General features: G+C 26.6%; 2 protein-coding genes across 9 annotated transcripts in view; both read left to right on the forward strand.

Annotated features, from left to right (window-relative positions):
- The window catches only part of LOC122508239 (14-3-3 protein zeta), a 39,187-nt gene extending 35,491 nt beyond the window's left edge, over positions 1-3,696 (forward strand). For all 3 annotated transcript variants that reach the window (XM_043621476.1, XM_043621477.1, XM_043621475.1), the window contains exon 5: positions 1,113-3,696. In XM_043621476.1, the coding sequence (XP_043477411.1) occupies positions 1,113-1,268 (156 nt within the window). In that variant the 3' untranslated portion in view covers positions 1,269-3,696. The remainder of the gene's footprint in view (positions 1-1,112) is intronic.
- Positions 3,697-6,950: 3,254 nt separating this feature from the next.
- Positions 6,951-17,926, forward strand: LOC122508236 (ATP-dependent 6-phosphofructokinase). Of its 6 annotated transcripts, none has more exons than XM_043621469.1 (17): positions 6,951-7,237; positions 10,260-10,380; positions 10,492-10,643; positions 11,030-11,219; positions 11,562-11,772; positions 11,943-12,051; positions 13,994-14,182; positions 14,270-14,460; positions 14,535-14,610; positions 14,931-14,960; positions 15,083-15,103; positions 15,901-16,002; positions 16,174-16,380; positions 16,464-16,616; positions 16,680-17,004; positions 17,081-17,297; positions 17,390-17,926. In XM_043621469.1, the coding sequence occupies exons 1-17, from the start codon at positions 7,160-7,162 to the stop codon at positions 17,532-17,534; spliced, it is 2,517 nt and encodes an 838-aa protein (XP_043477404.1). In that variant the 5' UTR covers positions 6,951-7,159; the 3' UTR covers positions 17,535-17,926. The 6 variants fall into 6 exon arrangements, with proteins under 6 accessions (XP_043477404.1, XP_043477407.1, XP_043477403.1 ...); XM_043621468.1 differs by lacking the exon at positions 11,943-12,051 and adding an exon at positions 13,109-13,217 and having other exon boundaries at positions 6,953-7,237; XM_043621473.1 differs by lacking the exons at positions 6,951-7,237; positions 11,943-12,051 and adding exons at positions 7,872-8,237; positions 13,109-13,217.
- Positions 17,927-18,004: the final 78 nt, after the last annotated feature.

Genomic DNA, 18,004 nt, shown 5'->3' on the forward strand with positions numbered 1-18,004 from the left:
TAAAATTACTACTCTCCTGTGAAGTTTCATTTGTCATTTTTACATTAGGACCTGGTTTTTATAGTTTTGTCTTTTAATTTTATTTTTTCACTTTTTTATCTCTGTATTAAATTTCAAATTTTTTATTTCACTATTTTTATGTTATTTTTGATATTTTTATTAATTTCATTAATACTGCAGAAATAAATCAAATTTTGAAACATTTTAAATTTGAATATATTTTTTTAAATATGTAATAAAAAGTTCAATTTAGAAAAATTTTAAATATTTAATTTTTTATTTGCATTTTTGTTTTTATTTTTTATTAAAAATACATATAATCAATTCTATGGAAATTTAAAAAAAGATGTTTAAATTCGCAACAATTCAATTATTTTTTTTTGTTCTCGAAAAAGCATGTTTCTTTTATTTCACGAAGATTTTAATTCAGGATTGTATTGGTTGTATTTTCTTTTCTCTTACTTTTCCCTCTTCTAATGTATATACAATTTTGTATGCCATCTATTCTATTTAATTGAAAATTTTTTTATTAATAACTAACAAATTTGATAACCACTTCATTATCTCCACTGTACCATTAACCAGTCCAGAAAGAAATTTAATTCTTCAGAAATTTTAATAATTTAAAAGTATTTATTATTATTAATAATTAATAATTATTATTATTATGTAGTTTCTGTAAAATATATTTTATTGGGAAGTTCGTTAAATTAAAATTATTTTTCTATTTAAATGTTTTGTAAATAAATATTCAGTAAAAAGGAATATTTGTCATGTCCTTTGTAATAAAACAAAAAATAAAAAAAAACTGTACCTAAAATTAAATAATAAAAACTTGCAAATGATTAATTCTGTTTCTATATAAAAATAAATTGTCCGGAAATTAATTACTGTAAGAACATGGAAATAAATTCCGTTGATAAGAATTTCTTGTAAAAATAGAGTTCAACGTTATTGGATTAAAAAAATTAAAATTAAAGCATTTATTTATATTGATTAATATTTTATTATTATTATTGTAAGGAGAAAACATAATAATTTCTTATTAATATTAATAGTTAAAAAAAATAAATAAAATAATAAATATAACTAATGAGTGAATTTATTTGTAGGCGTTCGATGACGCGATCGCGGAACTGGACACATTGAACGAAGACAGCTATAAAGATTCCACGTTAATTATGCAGTTGTTGCGCGACAACCTCACTCTCTGGACCAGTGACACGCAGGGTGATGGGGATGAACCACAGGAGACCGGCGACAACTAACCCTCCTAAGCTTAAGTCCTATCCTTTCTAATCTAATAAGAAACATCCTATTCTCTATCGTCCCCCGTCCTTTCAAGAGCTCACCCCACTTACCTACCACTCAACAATCCATCCACCCACCATCTGTCGTTTTGTCCTTCGTGTAACCTATTCCTTTATTATTATTATTTTTTTCGTTTCCTTCCCCCCCTACTACAAAATACCTCCGAATTTTCCTCCTCCCTTCCATATATTTTTTTTTCTTTTACACTCTCTTGTGAAAATTGTCCTCTTTCTTACTCTTTCTCTCTCTCTCTCCTGACACAATTGCACGTTGCCGCCGATTCCGACGTAATTACTCTGCCTGTTTCCGAATCCAATAATCCTCCAGCTAATCTTCAATTCGAAGCAAAAGAAGTAGGACTTCCGTCATCGTTTTCCTCTTCGTCTCATTTTTACTGAGGATCATCGACGACAAATGAAGAGAGAAGCTTAAATATGGCACTATTTAAAAAAAGAAAAAAAAATGTAAACAATGGAAAATTCATTTTTTTCAACTCGAGACAAAAATTACATGCAATTTTTGTACATATCCCAAGAATATGAAAACTCAGATATTTTGGAAGATTAGAATTTTTACTTTCCTTACTCCTTGAGTGCTTTCCTTTAATATAAATGTCTGTCGTAAGGAGAGTATTTAAAAAAAATCCCCATCCAAAATTATTTGAGTTTCAAATTCATTTCATTTTATACAAAAATCACATGTCTTGTCACGATCTCACTATTGTTTATATCTAATTTTTTTTGTCGAAATTTGCTTCTCTCTTTCATTGTAAACATCTATTCACAACACATTGTTTTTTTTCGTTCAATCAGACTTCCGATGTAATTTTTTTTAGTTCTCGTCATTTACCGGCGTCGTTATTTTGTAAAACTAATTTAGTGACAAAGTAAAGGAGATTGAATCCTGGAAGAATTGTTGTTTTAAAAAGCACGTCGAAAAAAAATTCCGCAAGTTGGAATCAAATTTACAGGTATATTATATATATATATTATATTTATCCAAAGAATGGATGGTTAAAAAAAATATCTTTAAGATTAGTTTTACTTTTTTTTTGTTTTTTTGTTTTGTCAACTGTACAATCGTGAAAGTATAAAAACAAAAAAAAAAAATTTTAAACGTTTGTAATTTATCATTGTCTCAGTATTTTGGTTGTGCATTTTTCTCAGGAAACATTGTTTTTCTGGTCTAAAAAAGAATGTCCAGATGAAAAAGTTTCTTATATATAAAAAAAAGAAAAAAAAGAATGTAAATTGGTCAAAAATTTTTTTCGTTCATGAGCATTCCAAAGTAAAGTAAAAGAAAAAAAAACAAGTAAAACTTGAAAAAGCTCACTACACCCGCCAAAATATCCTCAGAGAAGACCTTTTTATGAGAAGTTTCATCTGATTCTCTAGTTATTATATGCGTATACATATTTCACTATATGTAAAAAAACGCGTGTGTGTACTTACACACTATGTATATTACAGGAGACAAAAAAATCTAATTATTGATATTACACGTTTTGCTGTCGTGTTGATATTTTTTTTTCGATGTATCGATGTCAGTCGCAACAAGAGATCTCAGCAGAGAGCAATGCACAATTTCAGAAAAATACAAAAATAATGTCATTGACTAAAAATTAAATCGTTGGTAAACGTTGCTCGATGAGGAGGAAGAACAAATACGTTACAGTAACCTTCGAGGATTCTTTTAAGTATTTTGTCATTTTTTAAAAAATTTTTAGACACTCAATTTGTGTCGTTAGGAGAGGGGGGTCAATTGAAGGGTTGAGAATATTCGCGTCTTCGATTGTACTTTTTACGTCGTCCCCCCCTTGGTATAATTAATCTCCTTGTGAAAATCCCTCTTATTGGAGTTCTCAATTAGTCATTTCTCCAAAAAGAGAAAAAAAAAAAAATAATCTCGAGTTTCACGCTCGAACGACGGAAGAGCAAATGCACACAATTTAGCGGCAAGGATTTCGCGCCTGTTACGTATAAACCCAGTGTTGTATTGGAAATAATGAATTTTTTTTATGTATAATATATTGTATATTCAATTTTTTATTTTATACTTTTCAAACTTCTTCCAACGAGAGACGTGTCGAGTGCGTTTAAATAATAATATTTGACAAATTGAGAATTTATCACACGCGCGTCATTCTTTTTTTCCGAGTCGACTCTACATTTTTTTTTGCATCACGCGAACCCTTTCCACCTCGACACAAAACCAACGACACTTATATCCCTACCCCCCCATTCATCCTCGATTATCCCTCGTCCCAAATTACGTTATTCTATTTGTATTTATCATCAAACCATCGTAATTGTAAATTATAATTATTATTATAAACGTTTACACGAAATAATAAATTCTGATAAAATGTCTGAAAAAAAACCATAATTTAAGACTCTATTTGCTTTTTGCGCGCAATTGTCCAAAAAAAATGCGTGGGAAAAATTTTTTATCGAGAAGTTCTTGTATTCAAAAAATTGGATAATTAAACACTTTTTGTTAATTACGAATTAAGAATTATGGGAAAAGCGAATTGAATGTTTATTTGAAATAAAATTGAAATTAGGTTTTCAATTGTAAATGTAATAGAAATTTTGATTACTTTTATCTTAATATGTTCTTTATAAATTTTCATTAGCTTTCAAAAAGATTAAATTCTTTTCAAAAAATACGCAAATTTGTTAAATTTGGGAAAAAATTGTTTCTTTTCCAAAAGGATGAATTCTGATGGAACTTTTTCTCGAGATTAATTTTTTCTATGTAATTTCTTTATATTGTTGCTATATAGTATTTAGTTTCTTTTATCATTTTTATATTGTTAAATTATTATTATTATTATTATTATTATTATTAATTATTATTCCAGCGAAGTTGACTTGAATAATTTTTGTGAGCGATTTATCAAGTAAACTTCGCACTCGAGTTTTGTGTCAAGCGTGATAATTCGAATTTCTAAATCTGAAAAGCAAAAGTATGCCGCGTACATTTCTCATTCTCAGGAGCGTTGCAGTATTCGTCATTTTAATTGTGTGACTGGACCAATCATCATAGTTATTTTGTCATCGATCGATTCGCAATGGTTTCCATGAAAAAAAAAAATTTTCTCTCATTACTTTCCGCATGAGCAAAAGAAAAACAAAACCTTGGACTTTTTTTCCGGGGGATTTCTTGTTCCAGAGATGAGGAATTTGGACTTGAACTTAAGAAAAATATATGATAGTAAAATACTGATAGTTATTTTTCCGCTGTTGACTCAAACAATTTTTATTTCTTTTTTCGAATTTTAAGTGGAACAAAAAATATCTTTTCTTTCAGTTAATTTTCGGTAACTTTGCATTTTATTTTAATTAAAATTTTTTTTAAAAATTCATTTCTAGACTTTTGAGAAAATAAACAGTTTTTAAATAAATATAATCAAAGATTTTGTTTTGTAAAGTAGTATGAATTTTCTAACGAAAAATTGCCATATTACTTAAGAAAATTTTTTCCTAATTTTGCAATTTAAATATTTAAATTTTGAAATGAAAATAAAATTTAATAAAACTGAAATATATTTCTACATTTTTTTAGTGTCTAGCATTCCTTAAAGAAAAATCTTTCCTCGTACGAATCGCAATCGAGGTTAAAAAGTCGATTTCAAATATTAGTACCGATTAATGGGAAAAAGCGCAAAAAGAGAATTTGAAAATTTCTCACGTGTACTTATTGATAAAAAAATATGATTGTTAAGATTTAGACTGTTAAACGTCAATACATTTTCTTTCATATAAAATTTTTCGTGTTGATGGTATACATATTATTATTATTATTAAAAAAATTATATATACTTGTATACGTATTATACACTTTATGTAGATGAATGTAAGATGACTTAACATTGCTACAGCATTTTTGCACAATTTATATACATGTAGCCAAAAAAAAGGATTTTTTCTAAGTGTAGTCTATTTGAAAATTTGGGTAATCAATATATTTATTATTATTCTTAAATTATTATTCGGGACGTTCATTTTAAGACTTATTATATAGTCTACAAGAAACATCTTTAAAAGAAATGACTTTCAAATTAATTATTTAATTAATAAAAAATACTCAGGAAAAACATTAATTAAATAATTAATAAAAATAATATATTTAACAAAAAATATTAGAACTGAAAATTGAATGGCGTTGAAAAAAAATAATGTTACTTTTGAATTCAAAAAATTTTCAAAAATTCTCTTATAAAAAATGATGTTTTTTGTGGAAATTATAAATATTCAGTGGCGACAAATCTAAACAATTCTTTTTTTAAATATTTAACTAACAGAATTTGATTTACATTTTTTATAATAAATATAACTGCGAGAAAAATTTGATTCTCACGAAAGCTGATTAATGAAAAAAATACTGAAAAAGAGTTTTATATGATAATAACTAAGTAGAGCAATCATATTCATGAAATTAAGCCTTGAGCAAGTTTTGTATATTCATAGATAAAAAAAACAAACAAAACTCAACATTTGTATAATAAAAAACTTGGAAAAATTTATAATCATTTTTCAATAAATTAAAGATACAAAATTGCATTGCAACAATCAAATTATTTAAATTGATTGTTTTTTCAAGAAAAAAAATCTTTTAAAAAACATTTCGATAAAAAATTCCTTTTTACAAACAAATAGAAATATTCTTTTGATAAAAAAATTCTTTACATAATAAAAAATTTTTAAGAAAAAAAAATTCTCTTTAATAAAATTATAAACAAAATTATTTATAAGAAATTTTCTCTAAATAAAATTATTGATAAGTAAAAATTCTTTACAAAAAAAATTCCTTTGTGGAAAACATTCTTTATAAAAAAATTACCAAAAATATTTTATACAAAAAATTGTTGATAATAAAAAAAAGAATAATTTTTAAAAAAGCGAATTATTTAAAATTCTCTAATTAATTTTTATTAGGAAATAAATAAAAAAGGAAATAAATTTTTTGTCTGAAAAATGATGAAATTGTATTCATAAAATGATATTTTAAAATGCATTGGTCAATCATTCTTGGAATTTGTCGCCACAAAAGAACAAAAGAAAACAAATCTTCTTTTTTTTTAGTCTTTGTATAAATTTTCCTTATTTTCGTTTCTAAATGAAAACTAGAAAAAATTTATAGAATAATTGTTCTCCTAGTCATTGTCCTGCGTCCTTTTTCAATTCCATCGAATTCTGTAGCAGTTCAACGCCGTTTCAATAATCAAATATTAATAATACACGTTCAATGGATATAATAATGCGATGCGAGCTTTGGCGGGGTGATATTTGTAAATAAAACTCTAAAGCAAAAGAGACTTACTTTTATTCTCCTGCTTTCAGAGTAGTTATAGAAAATGTCACAAACTAGAATGACACACAAAATTTTCACTAACTCCATCGCGATTTAAAAAGAAAAAAAATTTCATTTTCGATTTATACTGTCTAATTTTTTTTTTCATTTAAAAAATAAACCTTTTGATAATTTTATTCGTTTAAAACAATTTCTAATTAATTGAATTTAAAAATAAAAAATGAACTATTTTATAATTTTGTTCGTTGAGAATAATTTCTAATCGAATTTAATTGCAAATTTAAATAAAATAAATAACAATTTAATTGAAATGAAAATATAAAAAATTTGCAATCTTTTTCAGATTTTCCAATAATTATTTAATTTATTAAAACTAATTTATTTAAATAAATAATAGAATATAATATTTCAAATCGAGTGCATTGAAAGATAACGTGCATTTCAATTAATCATCAATTAAGATAAAAATAACGTCTATAAAGTCTGTAATAATTTTCCTCCATGCAATAGTATTCACTTTATCATCACCAATATGTGGAAAACACAAATCGAAAACAAACAGTCCGCTCGCTTATTGTTGGAAAATGGTCAAAAATTTCAACATCACACGGTAAGTAAAAGTTCATTTACCTAAAATATTTTATTTTTCAATTTTTCCCAAATTTTTCTAATTAAATTAATATGATAATGAACTATTTTAATTTATTTTCTTTGAAGAAAATTTAACATTTAATTTTATCCATTTTATCCAAAGAAGATTAATTTTAGGTGAGTAATTATTTTAGTCATTAATAATGAATAGACTAGTCAACGAATTAATTGACATATTAATTACTGTATAAAATAATTGTAAAAAATATTGTAAAAATCAATAACAATAAAAAATTTTTAAAATATTTTCTAACGTTAAAAAATTTTTCTCATACTCTGAAAATAAATAAAAAATCAGCAAAATAATTTGTAATAAAATTCTCTGACGATTTTAAATGAAGAAATAATTTTCAAACTTGTTTTGTTTTGTTAAAATGATATTCTTATTTTATTGCGAAAGAAAGACCACTGTCACATCAATAGAAAATAATAATACTCTCTAAAAATAGAAAAAAGAGATGTTCAGACGTAGAAAATTGAATTCAAAATGAAAAAGATCTGAAAATTCTATGCGCGAAATGACGAATTATTTCTGATTGGTCCATTTCACAACGATAGCAACGCCTTCTATAAATCGTCTGCTAAAATTTTCCGACGGACACCGACGACGGTGAATTAAAGGTCGAGGCAGAATAGAAATAAATACGTCGAGTGGTAACGAGATAGTGGCTAAAGACAGAAAATAGAAGAAGACAGAGAGTTAATTTTCTCATGTGCAACGAAAAAAAGAAACAAAAAATATTCATCACTTCATTTTGCTTTGACCCATAGTTTTTGGGGTTTCCTATAGAGTTACATTCAGGAACAAATTCAAAGGTCACCTTGAAAAAAAGTCTAATCGTGAAACAGGTGACACTCCTGACACTTGATTCGAAAAGCACTGTGAATTTATTAATTGTGACAAAAAATTATCAATTAATTTTACTAATAAAAAACGAAGGATAGTTGACTAATTTTTGGTGAGTGATTGTATTTTTATTTGCAATCGTGTCAACGTCAATAATTGACATATTTCACGATAAACGTCATTCTTGTCATAACACCTTGTTTCACCCTTGAACAATTTCGATTTTTAAAAAAAACAATTGCAATTTAATTTTTAAATATTTTTTTACATTTTTTCAAAACTGATGAAATAAGGTAATTTAAAAACTGAATTTAAAAGTTACTTTTGCTATTAATAAAACATTAAGTATTAAATCTTAAAATTATCGATTTTTTAAAAAAAAAATTTTCATTTCCAATTATGAATAAATCAATTTTAAATTTTGCTACCTTGTTTATTGAAACCTTTTTTCACAACATAGGTTAACTATTGCGTGATGCAGTTGTTATGAATTAAAAATGTAAAATTTAGAAAAAAACATAAAAAAGGAAAAATTTTATTTTTTCTCATCACGCAATAATTGTTAATATTATTGTTACATACTGTAATCAATCGCAATTGTTTCTTTTTGCCTCGACCTACTTATTGTCTCCTGTCAAATTGATTTTGAATTATGCAATAGCTGCTGAATTTTACCCTCCAAAAGTTTATAGGAACAAATATGACAGTTTGTTTGTTTTTTTAATTAACAAACTTCATTTAATAAATTTTGTCCTTTTTAACCATTTTTTTAAAGTGAAATTTAAAAAGTATGTTTAATTAATTTTCAATTTATTAATTTCTATTTATTGAAAGAAAAGTAAAATGTCAAAAAAATGCGTTTGTCCTTCAAGCAATGATGACGATTCTAATAATTCAGATTCGGATTCAATATTATCGAAAATAATATCAAAATTTGCTACACAAACAGAAAGTAATTTGAGTTTAAGAATAGTTAATCGAGATGACGATAGTCTAAACAGTTTCTCGTCATTGTCAAAAAATGCAAAAAATATTCAACATTTGCAGAAACTTCCCAACAATAATAAAAAATCACCGAAAATTCAAATTGACGAAAATGAAATTAAAATCGGAAAGAAATTTATATTTGAAAAAAATAGAATACTGAAGAATGTTCATAAGAATATAAATTTATTCAAAACATTCCCACAGGCTAGTTTTTCAATTTCAGTAAATTTTTTCTTTTCTTCTTTGGTTTTTCTAATGATTTTTTTTTACGCAGATGTTTCTCGAAGGTAAAGAACCAAAAAATATGCAAGTTTTTTCAGAGTTGTTAGAAAATGCAAATGATTTAGAAGAAATTCAGGATATAATCTATCGGAAATATTTTGAACAAACAAAAGAGGCAATTATCCATTCTCAAGGGAAAAAAAAAGAAATTAGTGTCAAGTTTATTTATATAAAATTATATTTTTAGATATCTAAAAAAATTGTCTATTTCCATTAGGAACGAGAAGGTTCACGATTTCAAAATCCCTTGATTCTACAAATAACTGAAAAGAATGTTGTTAGAAAAAGCAAATTAGACGAGGCAAATAAATTTGTAATATTTAAAATATAAAACTCTAGATCTATTTTTATTGTTAATCGTAATTTAATTTTTATCGTTCTCTGATATAATTGAACTCGATTTTATGATATACTACGCGAACAAGTGACCTATGATCTTTTTGATCTATACATTCAATCATTCCTGATTTATATAATATGTATAAATTTGCAAAAATAATTAACTTTTATTTTTTAATACACAATTAAATTTAAAAATGTAGTTGTAATAAAAAAGTAATTATGATACTTAATTACGTGACAAAAGAATTAGTGTAATAAATTAGGAATTAAGTTAAGAACTCAATTACTGCCGGGTATTAAATCATCAAATAATCTTTTTGTTTACAATTAGTGTAAAACTAAAGCTGAAATAAAATTTTTTATTTATTTTTTACGACTTTAGGATAAAGCAAAACAAAAACGAAAGCAAAGTAAATAAATAAATAAATTTTATTTCAATCGCAAATAAAATAGCAATTTTAATAAAGAATAGAAATTTAATTTAGAGGATTTTTTGAAATTAAAAGTTTCATTTCCTTTTCAGTGTTTAGAGTATATTTACAAAGAAATCATGGAGGAAGAACAAATAGCACAAAGGTTCATAAAACCTGGTAGTCACAAGGGTAAAGGATTGGCTGTTTTTACGAGCGGAGGTGATTCCCAAGGTATGGAAAAAATAAGACTAGAGAATGTTGATAAAAATTTAGAGAATTTAAAAGAAAAATATCAACTGATTATTTTTAATTAAGAGAAAAATAACGAAAATTATTTTACAGGAATGAATGCAGCCGTCCGTGCCGTAGTACGAATGGGAATTTATTTAGGATGTAAAGTTTTCTTTATCAAAGAGGGTTATCAAGGTATGGTGGACGGCGGAGAAAATATAGTCGAAGCAACTTGGTCATCAGTGTCTTGTATCATCCACAGAGTAATTAATCAAACCTGATTTCTTTCAATTTAATATTTTTCGAACGTTTGAATTTATTTCTTCTTCAAATTAAATTTTTATCACAGTTTTGCATCACAATTAAAAAAAATTAATTTTAATCAAGAAAAAAAATTATAAAGTCTAAAAAAGTAAAATTTAAATTAAATTTTCTATTTGATTATTACAATCAGTAATTTATGAAAATATTGTTAACAAAAATTTCTCGTTTATTTGAACGATCAAACAACTTGATTTTGTTTACCAGAATCAAGTGAATTTTTTTCTTTTTTTCGCTCAGTATTTAGAATTGATTTTAATTTTTAATCAATTTAAGAAATAATTAAAATTTTTAAGAATGAAATATAATTTTCGCTGTGTATTTTCAGGGTGGTACCGTGATAGGATCAGCACGTTGCATGGAATTCAAGGAACGAGCTGGACGTAAACGCGCAGCGAAAAATTTAGTTCTTCGCGGAATTGCGAATTTAGTTGTCATCGGTGGTGACGGTTCTCTCACCGGTGCAAATCTATTCAAGGAAGAATGGACCGATCTTTTGAAGGAATTGGCAAAAGACGGTACGTCCAAGTGTCTCAATTCTTTATCAAATTTTTAATTTAAATATTTACCTACTGAATGAAAAATGTGATTTAGAACGAAAAAATAGTCTGTTTAGAGATAAAATCTGTAAAGATTTTATCTCTAAAAAGACTATTTTTTCGTTTTCTAGAAATTCCGAATTTTCTGGTTTGATAAGAAAATCTGCATTTAATTATTTCGTTCACCAAGAAAATATTAAGTAATTTTTCGCTTGACAAAGAAAAATGTTAGTAAATTTTTGTAAGAATGATCGGGGCATTTTTTAACTAAAAGGGGAAAAAATTTGCTTTTTTGAACTAAAAATTGTAATTTTCTCACAGGCGACATAACGCAAGAACAATCCGAAAAATACGTGCATCTTCACATTGTTGGATTGGTAGGCTCCATTGATAATGATTTCTGCGGCACTGACATGACAATTGGTACTGATTCTGCACTTCATAGAATTATCGAGAGTATTGATGCCATTGTCAGTACTGCGTACTCTCATCAGAGAACATTTATTATGGAAGTTATGGGTCGTCATTGTGGGTAAGTGACAAAAACACCAAATTAATAAATTTTATGATTTAAATTTTCAAAAGTTTTCCAAAAAGAATTGATCAAAAATAAAATCAGAATCAAAAGTTAAAAAATATTTATCGTAATTTCTCTCTTTTTTGAAAAAAAGTTAACAATTTAAAAGTTTGAACTTTGGTCAGGTACTTGGGAATCGTAGGCGCTTTAGCCGCCGAGGCAGATCATGTATTCATACCGGAATGCCCGCCCCCCGCCGATTGGCCTGAAAGACTTTGTAAAAAGTTGGAGCAGGCATGTCAATGATATTTTTCCGAAAATTTTTTAGTTGACGTCCTTTTTTATTAACTGACAATTTACATATTATAGTAAAATTCCGACTAACTTAAAATAAAACACACGTTACTAAAAAAAGTTTTTCTAAAGTTTTGAGAGAAAGTTTTGTTGTTTTTTCTGTCATTCTAAAAACAAACAATTGTTTGCATTCTGTATTTTAGATTAGAAAGTACATTTATTTTTTTGTGACAAATTGACTTCACTTAACGATAATACGAACAATTATGTGAAGATAACGTATACCCCCCTTAAATTAATGTTCCTATTCATTTAGCATATTTATAACAAATCATAAATTCATGAGCTTTTTAGTTTATATTTTTCTATATTTCTGTCAATTTAGTTTTTGAATTTCCGTCAGTTAAATACTGTGTCAATAGAATTCTAAAAGCTCAACTCAATTCTGCAAGCTTATTTGCAAATGCCCCCAATGATTAGGCTATTCATTCGTTGAGTAGTTTAAACCACATATGGTATTTCTCTATTCACTATATTAATATCCATGTCAGTCGTTGAAAATTTGAAATTACATTTTGTAAAATTGCAATTTTAACAATTTTTCAGTAATTATATTCTTTTATTCCTCTAGTAAAGTTTGAATTATTTTTATTTATTCTTATTGAAATTAATTTAATTAAAAATTGAATAGAACACACAAAATTCTCTTCTAATTGAAAATTTAGTTCAATTAAAATTAAATTAATTAAAATTCAATTCAATTAAAATTCTATTTAAATAAATAAAAAATTTATTTTAATCAAAGATGTTTTTAATTCTTTTAAATTAAAAAGAATTTTTTCTGAAAAATTGAATTTCTATTTACTAGAAAATTACTCAAAAGGACCTGATTGATAATATGGTAGTATGTATATCATTTGTTCAATATTCCTTCTAGGTAAAAAAAATTTTTTTTTAATGTCATTAAATATTTGTGTGTCATTATTTTTGTAAAGAAAAATCATAACATTTTCAAGTAAGTACAAGCTAGAGCCTTCAGTTAGGTTTAATATTACAGCTATCTGGCTCTGGTAGCAGCTATTTGTTGCGAAGCTGATTTCGTCTTCATCCCCGAATGGCCCGCTGAGCGAGATTGGCCGAACAAGTTGTGCAAAAAATTATTGCAGGTTCGATTTGCAAAATTTTTTTTTTAATCACAGGAAAGTCTAATTTATTCTTTTTATGTAAATCATGTAAATTAAGCTTTGGAAATTTATTATTTTTTGTCTAATTTAATTATAAAATTCCCGGAATTTAACCGGAAATCATTATTTTATAGTAGATTTTTTGTCAATTAAATTTTATAATAATTTTTTTTTAATTTAATTTTATTTTATTTTATAATAAATTTTAATAAAAAAGTTATTTAATTTTCTTTCAAATTTATTTCTTGACTACTAGTAGAATTTTAGGTTGTTGACGCGGGCTCGCTTTTCATTTCATGCATGTCTCATTTGTCTAAATTTGCAAAAATGATTTTTTCATTCTTTATGAATCGTTTATTAATTTTGTTTTTAACTAATTGATTTTTTTACTAATAAAATTCAGAATAACAATAAATAGAAAAAAATTCTATTATAAATTACAGTCAAGAAGAATATTTTTAAGCCTTTCGCTTCGATAATTACGTAGAAGAGAATAAATTCAATTAACTTGCTTTGTATTTGCCGTAAAAGTTGTGTTTATAAATTAAATTGTCAAGAAAAAATTAATATAATTTATAAAATAATTATATGTAATTATTAAATTATAATATTCTTTGCAATTGAATGAATTTTTTTTAGCTAATCAATAAATACAACTTTTACAACAAATAATTATTTCCACGCTTTAAAAAAAATTGTAATTGCTATAAAAAAGTATTTTTTTTTTTGAAAAATTTAACTAAATTGATATTTTCTAGGAACGTTTAACTGGGCAACGATTAAACATCATCATTGTGGCAGAAGGAGCCGTCGATCAAAATGGAGATCCAATTACAGCAGAAAACGTGAAAAAAGTTGTGGTCGATAAATTGCAACAGGATACAAGAATCACTGTTCTTGGACACGTACAACGTGGAGGAAATCCATCAGCTTTCGACAGAGTTTTAGTGAGAATTTCTTTTTTCTCTATTGGAAACTCAAAATATCGAATACTAAAAATTGTTAATTAAAAAATATTTTTTTTTTAATAATAGGGATGTCGTATGGGAGCTGAGGCAGTTATGGCTTTAATGGAAGCAACACCAGAAACTGAGGCTTGTGTTGTTACTCTCGACGGAAATCAAGCCGTTCGTTTACCACTAATGGAATGTGTACGTCGAACAAAAGCCGTTGCTCAAGCAATGGCTGATAAAAATTGGGATCTTGCTGTACAACTTCGTGGAAAGTGAGTAAATTTTTTTAACAAATAGATTAATTTTATCGAAAAAATTCCAAACTAATTGTTTTTTTTTTCTACAGAGGATTCGTGCGAAATTTAGAAACGTACAAAATGTTGACACGATTGAAGGCACCGGTCGATCCTGATGCAAGCAAGGTTTGTATTAATTTTAAAACTTGTTTCCTTGTTTGAGAGTCACGAGCCAATTAGATTGTTTAATTTAATTAATGAATAATAATAAAAATAATAGTAGTCTTACAATGGTAAAAATAGTAGTGTAATGGTAATAATAGTAAAATAATAATCCACCTAGATTAGAGATTAATAAACTTTAAAGCACACACAAATTTTCCATGTGAGCTAACAAGAGTACAATTATTTATTGTAAATTTAATAAGAAAGGTTCGTGTCTCTAAAACCATAAAATGTATTTTAATTGAACTAGTTAAAAATATCCTTTATTAATAATGCTTCAGGAAAATAATAATGGTCCCGTCCTAACTAAGGTAAATTGAATTAATACCTAAACATGCTTCAAAGTAGCACATAGCGCACTTAAAAATTAGTTTTTCAATGTAATATTCACGAAGTCCTTTATTAATGTTTCTTAATTCCTTTCTCGCGATAGCAATTCACTCTATGTGGACAAGTAAGTAAAAAAAATCAACCCTTGCCATTCATCAATAATCATGTTTTACTTTTTTTCCATCTGTTAGTATCATGTTTATGTTGGAAATTTAGTGTTTGACGCTATAACACAATTGCAGCAAGCTAAAACTAGAATTTAAATATTTGTGTAATAATAATCATCGATGGGTCTATCACTCTCACTCCAGCGGAAAAATTTCCCAATTTACAAATAATTACAATAGAAACTATGTTAAGTTTTTTAAAAAAAAATTTATTTTCTTCGTTTAGAATAATTTTTAATTTTTTTTCATTGCAGCTTTTTAAAGAAAATACTTAATCTTATTTTAAATAAGAATTTATCTATCTTTTTTGTCTCGTTCATAAATAAGATAAATAAATTAGAGAGCAGGAGAGAAATCATTGTAAAAAACTTTCTTCGAAAATTGTTTTCACAAACTCATTGTTCGCCTATTTTTATACTAACAATTTCTTTTTCGAAATTCATTTCAATTTTAAATAAACGGATAGAAATTTTCCAGAAAGAAATAATAAGCTTCTTTGTTTGAGAATTTTTCAAAAATAAGCTTCTATGTGAAATGTAATTCAGAATTAATATTTTCCAATTCTAAAAAATTATAAATTTCTAAAAAAAATATTTTTCAATTCTTGAAGCTTCTACGTGGCAAATCTAATTCAGAACTGTCTCTCTTTCTCATAATATTGTTAATATTTTCAATGTTTGAAGCTATTATTCTCTGAAAGAAAAAGAAGAGGTAAATTCAATGAAATAAAAATTAATTATTATTTTCTATTTAGGATCATTATACGATGGCTGTTATGCACGTTGGTTCACCTTCTTGTGGAATGAACGCAGCAGTTCGTTCCTTTGTGAGAAATTGCATCTATCGTGGAGACAAGGCAAGTTAGAAAAAAGAATAATTTATTTTTGAAATAAATTTTTAAAGCAGATAAAATTAGTCAAAAAAATGTACCTAATTATTTTTAAAAATTAAAAAATTCTTCATAAGAATTTTATTATTTCTTAAAAATTTTAATATAATTTTTTATTTACTATTTTTATTTTTCCAGGTTTATGGAATTTGCGATGGTGTCATGGGACTTGAGGCAGGAAAATTGAAACTAATGGACTGGGCATCTGTAACTAGCTGGGTGGCACAGGGTGGCGCTTATTTAGGAACAAAACGTGCTCCACCAACAAACGAACAACTACCGCACATTGCTCAAAAACTCAAAGAATTTGGAATTCAAGCTCTTCTAATTATTGGAGGTTTTGAGGTATTTTCAATTTTGCAAAAATTGGAGCAAATAGAAAAAATATTACGAATCTTTCTCTTGAATTTTGTTCTCTTCTTGATTAGGGCTACCAAACAGGACTCACTTTCTACAAAGCAAGAGACCAGTTCGATGAATTTAAAATCCCAATTGCCATGATTCCAGCAACAATTAGTAATAACGTTCCGGGAACGGAATTTTCTCTTGGATGTGATACTGCTCTTAACGAAATTACAGAGGTAATTAGAAGAAATTAAATAGAAGAAAAGAGGGACTAGAAATTAACAATTTTTTTTCTTCAGATTTGTGATAGAATTCGTCAATCTGCTCAAGGAACGAAACGACGTGTATTTATTATTGAAACAATGGGTGGTTACTGTGGATATTTGGCCACAGTCGCTGGTTTAGCGGGTGGTGCCGATGCAGCTTATATTTTTGAAGAGAAATTCAACATCAAGGATTTAAATCATGACGTCATTGCAATGGCTGCAAAAATGTCTGAGGGAGTTCAGAGAGGTCTAATTCTACGCAATGAAAATGCTAATTTAAATTACAATACAGATTTTATGCAAAGGCTCTTTAGTGAAGAGGGCAAGGGACTCTTCAGTTGCAGAAGTAATATTATAGGTAATTATTGTTTATTTTCTACTTTCCCTTTTTTTGTTTCGTTGAAAATAGTAATGGAAAAAATGGAAAATTTTAGGTCACATGCAACAAGGAGGATCTCCCACTCCGTTCGATAGAAATCTAGGTACCAAAATGGGTGCCAAAGCAGTGGAATGGTTTTCTGAACAACTTAAAAAATATCCCAATCCTGAGGGCAAAGCAAGCGATCCTGACAGCGCTGTTATGTTGGGAATCGTCAGAAGACAATACAGATTCACGCCCTTCAAAGATCTTATTCAAGTCACTGATTTTGAGTAAGTTTTTCCTCACTAATTTTCACAATTTAAAATTAAAACTTCCAAGTTCTTTTTTAACAATAATAAATAATTTATTTATTTCTAATTAGTCATCGAATTCCAACTTATCAGTGGTGGATGAAATTGCGTCCTTTGTTGAAAGTACTGGCAAAACACGAATCAACATACGAAGAAGAAGGTCTTTACATAACAGTGGAAGAAATGGATTTCGACAATGATCCACCTCTCGTCTAGGTATTTCTATTATACATAAAAGCAAACAAAATTTTAGCGAATTTCATCGTAAATATAATGTTTTCCTAGCCGTATCTCGATAAATGTTTGTATAATATGCACGTTACGCTATAAGTCTTTAAAAAAAATAGTTCAGTAATGCTCGCGTCTAGTTGAATTTTAAACACCGAAGAAAAAGAAATTAATTTTAGTATACAAATGAAAAAGAAAAAAGGAGGCTAATTTTATCGTAGTTTCATGCGCTTGACATGTTGCTTGATTGCAACATTAATAAAATACATAATATATTTTTTAACTTATATAAAAATTGTTTTTATAAATATTACAATATATTTTATGGCTGGTCACATCGTTTTACTGTAATTTAAAAATAAAAACATTTTTTCTTCTTACAAAATGTTTTTTCCGCAAGACGGAAATAATAGTTATTGTGTACTTTTTTTTCTAAAGAATTTTTAAACTCAGGTTTG

This window comes from Leptopilina heterotoma, unplaced genomic scaffold, assembly GCF_015476425.1.
Source record: "Leptopilina heterotoma isolate Lh14 unplaced genomic scaffold, ASM1547642v1 Lhet_53, whole genome shotgun sequence".
In the NCBI taxonomy this organism is placed as follows: Eukaryota; Metazoa; Arthropoda; class Insecta; order Hymenoptera; family Figitidae; genus Leptopilina; species Leptopilina heterotoma.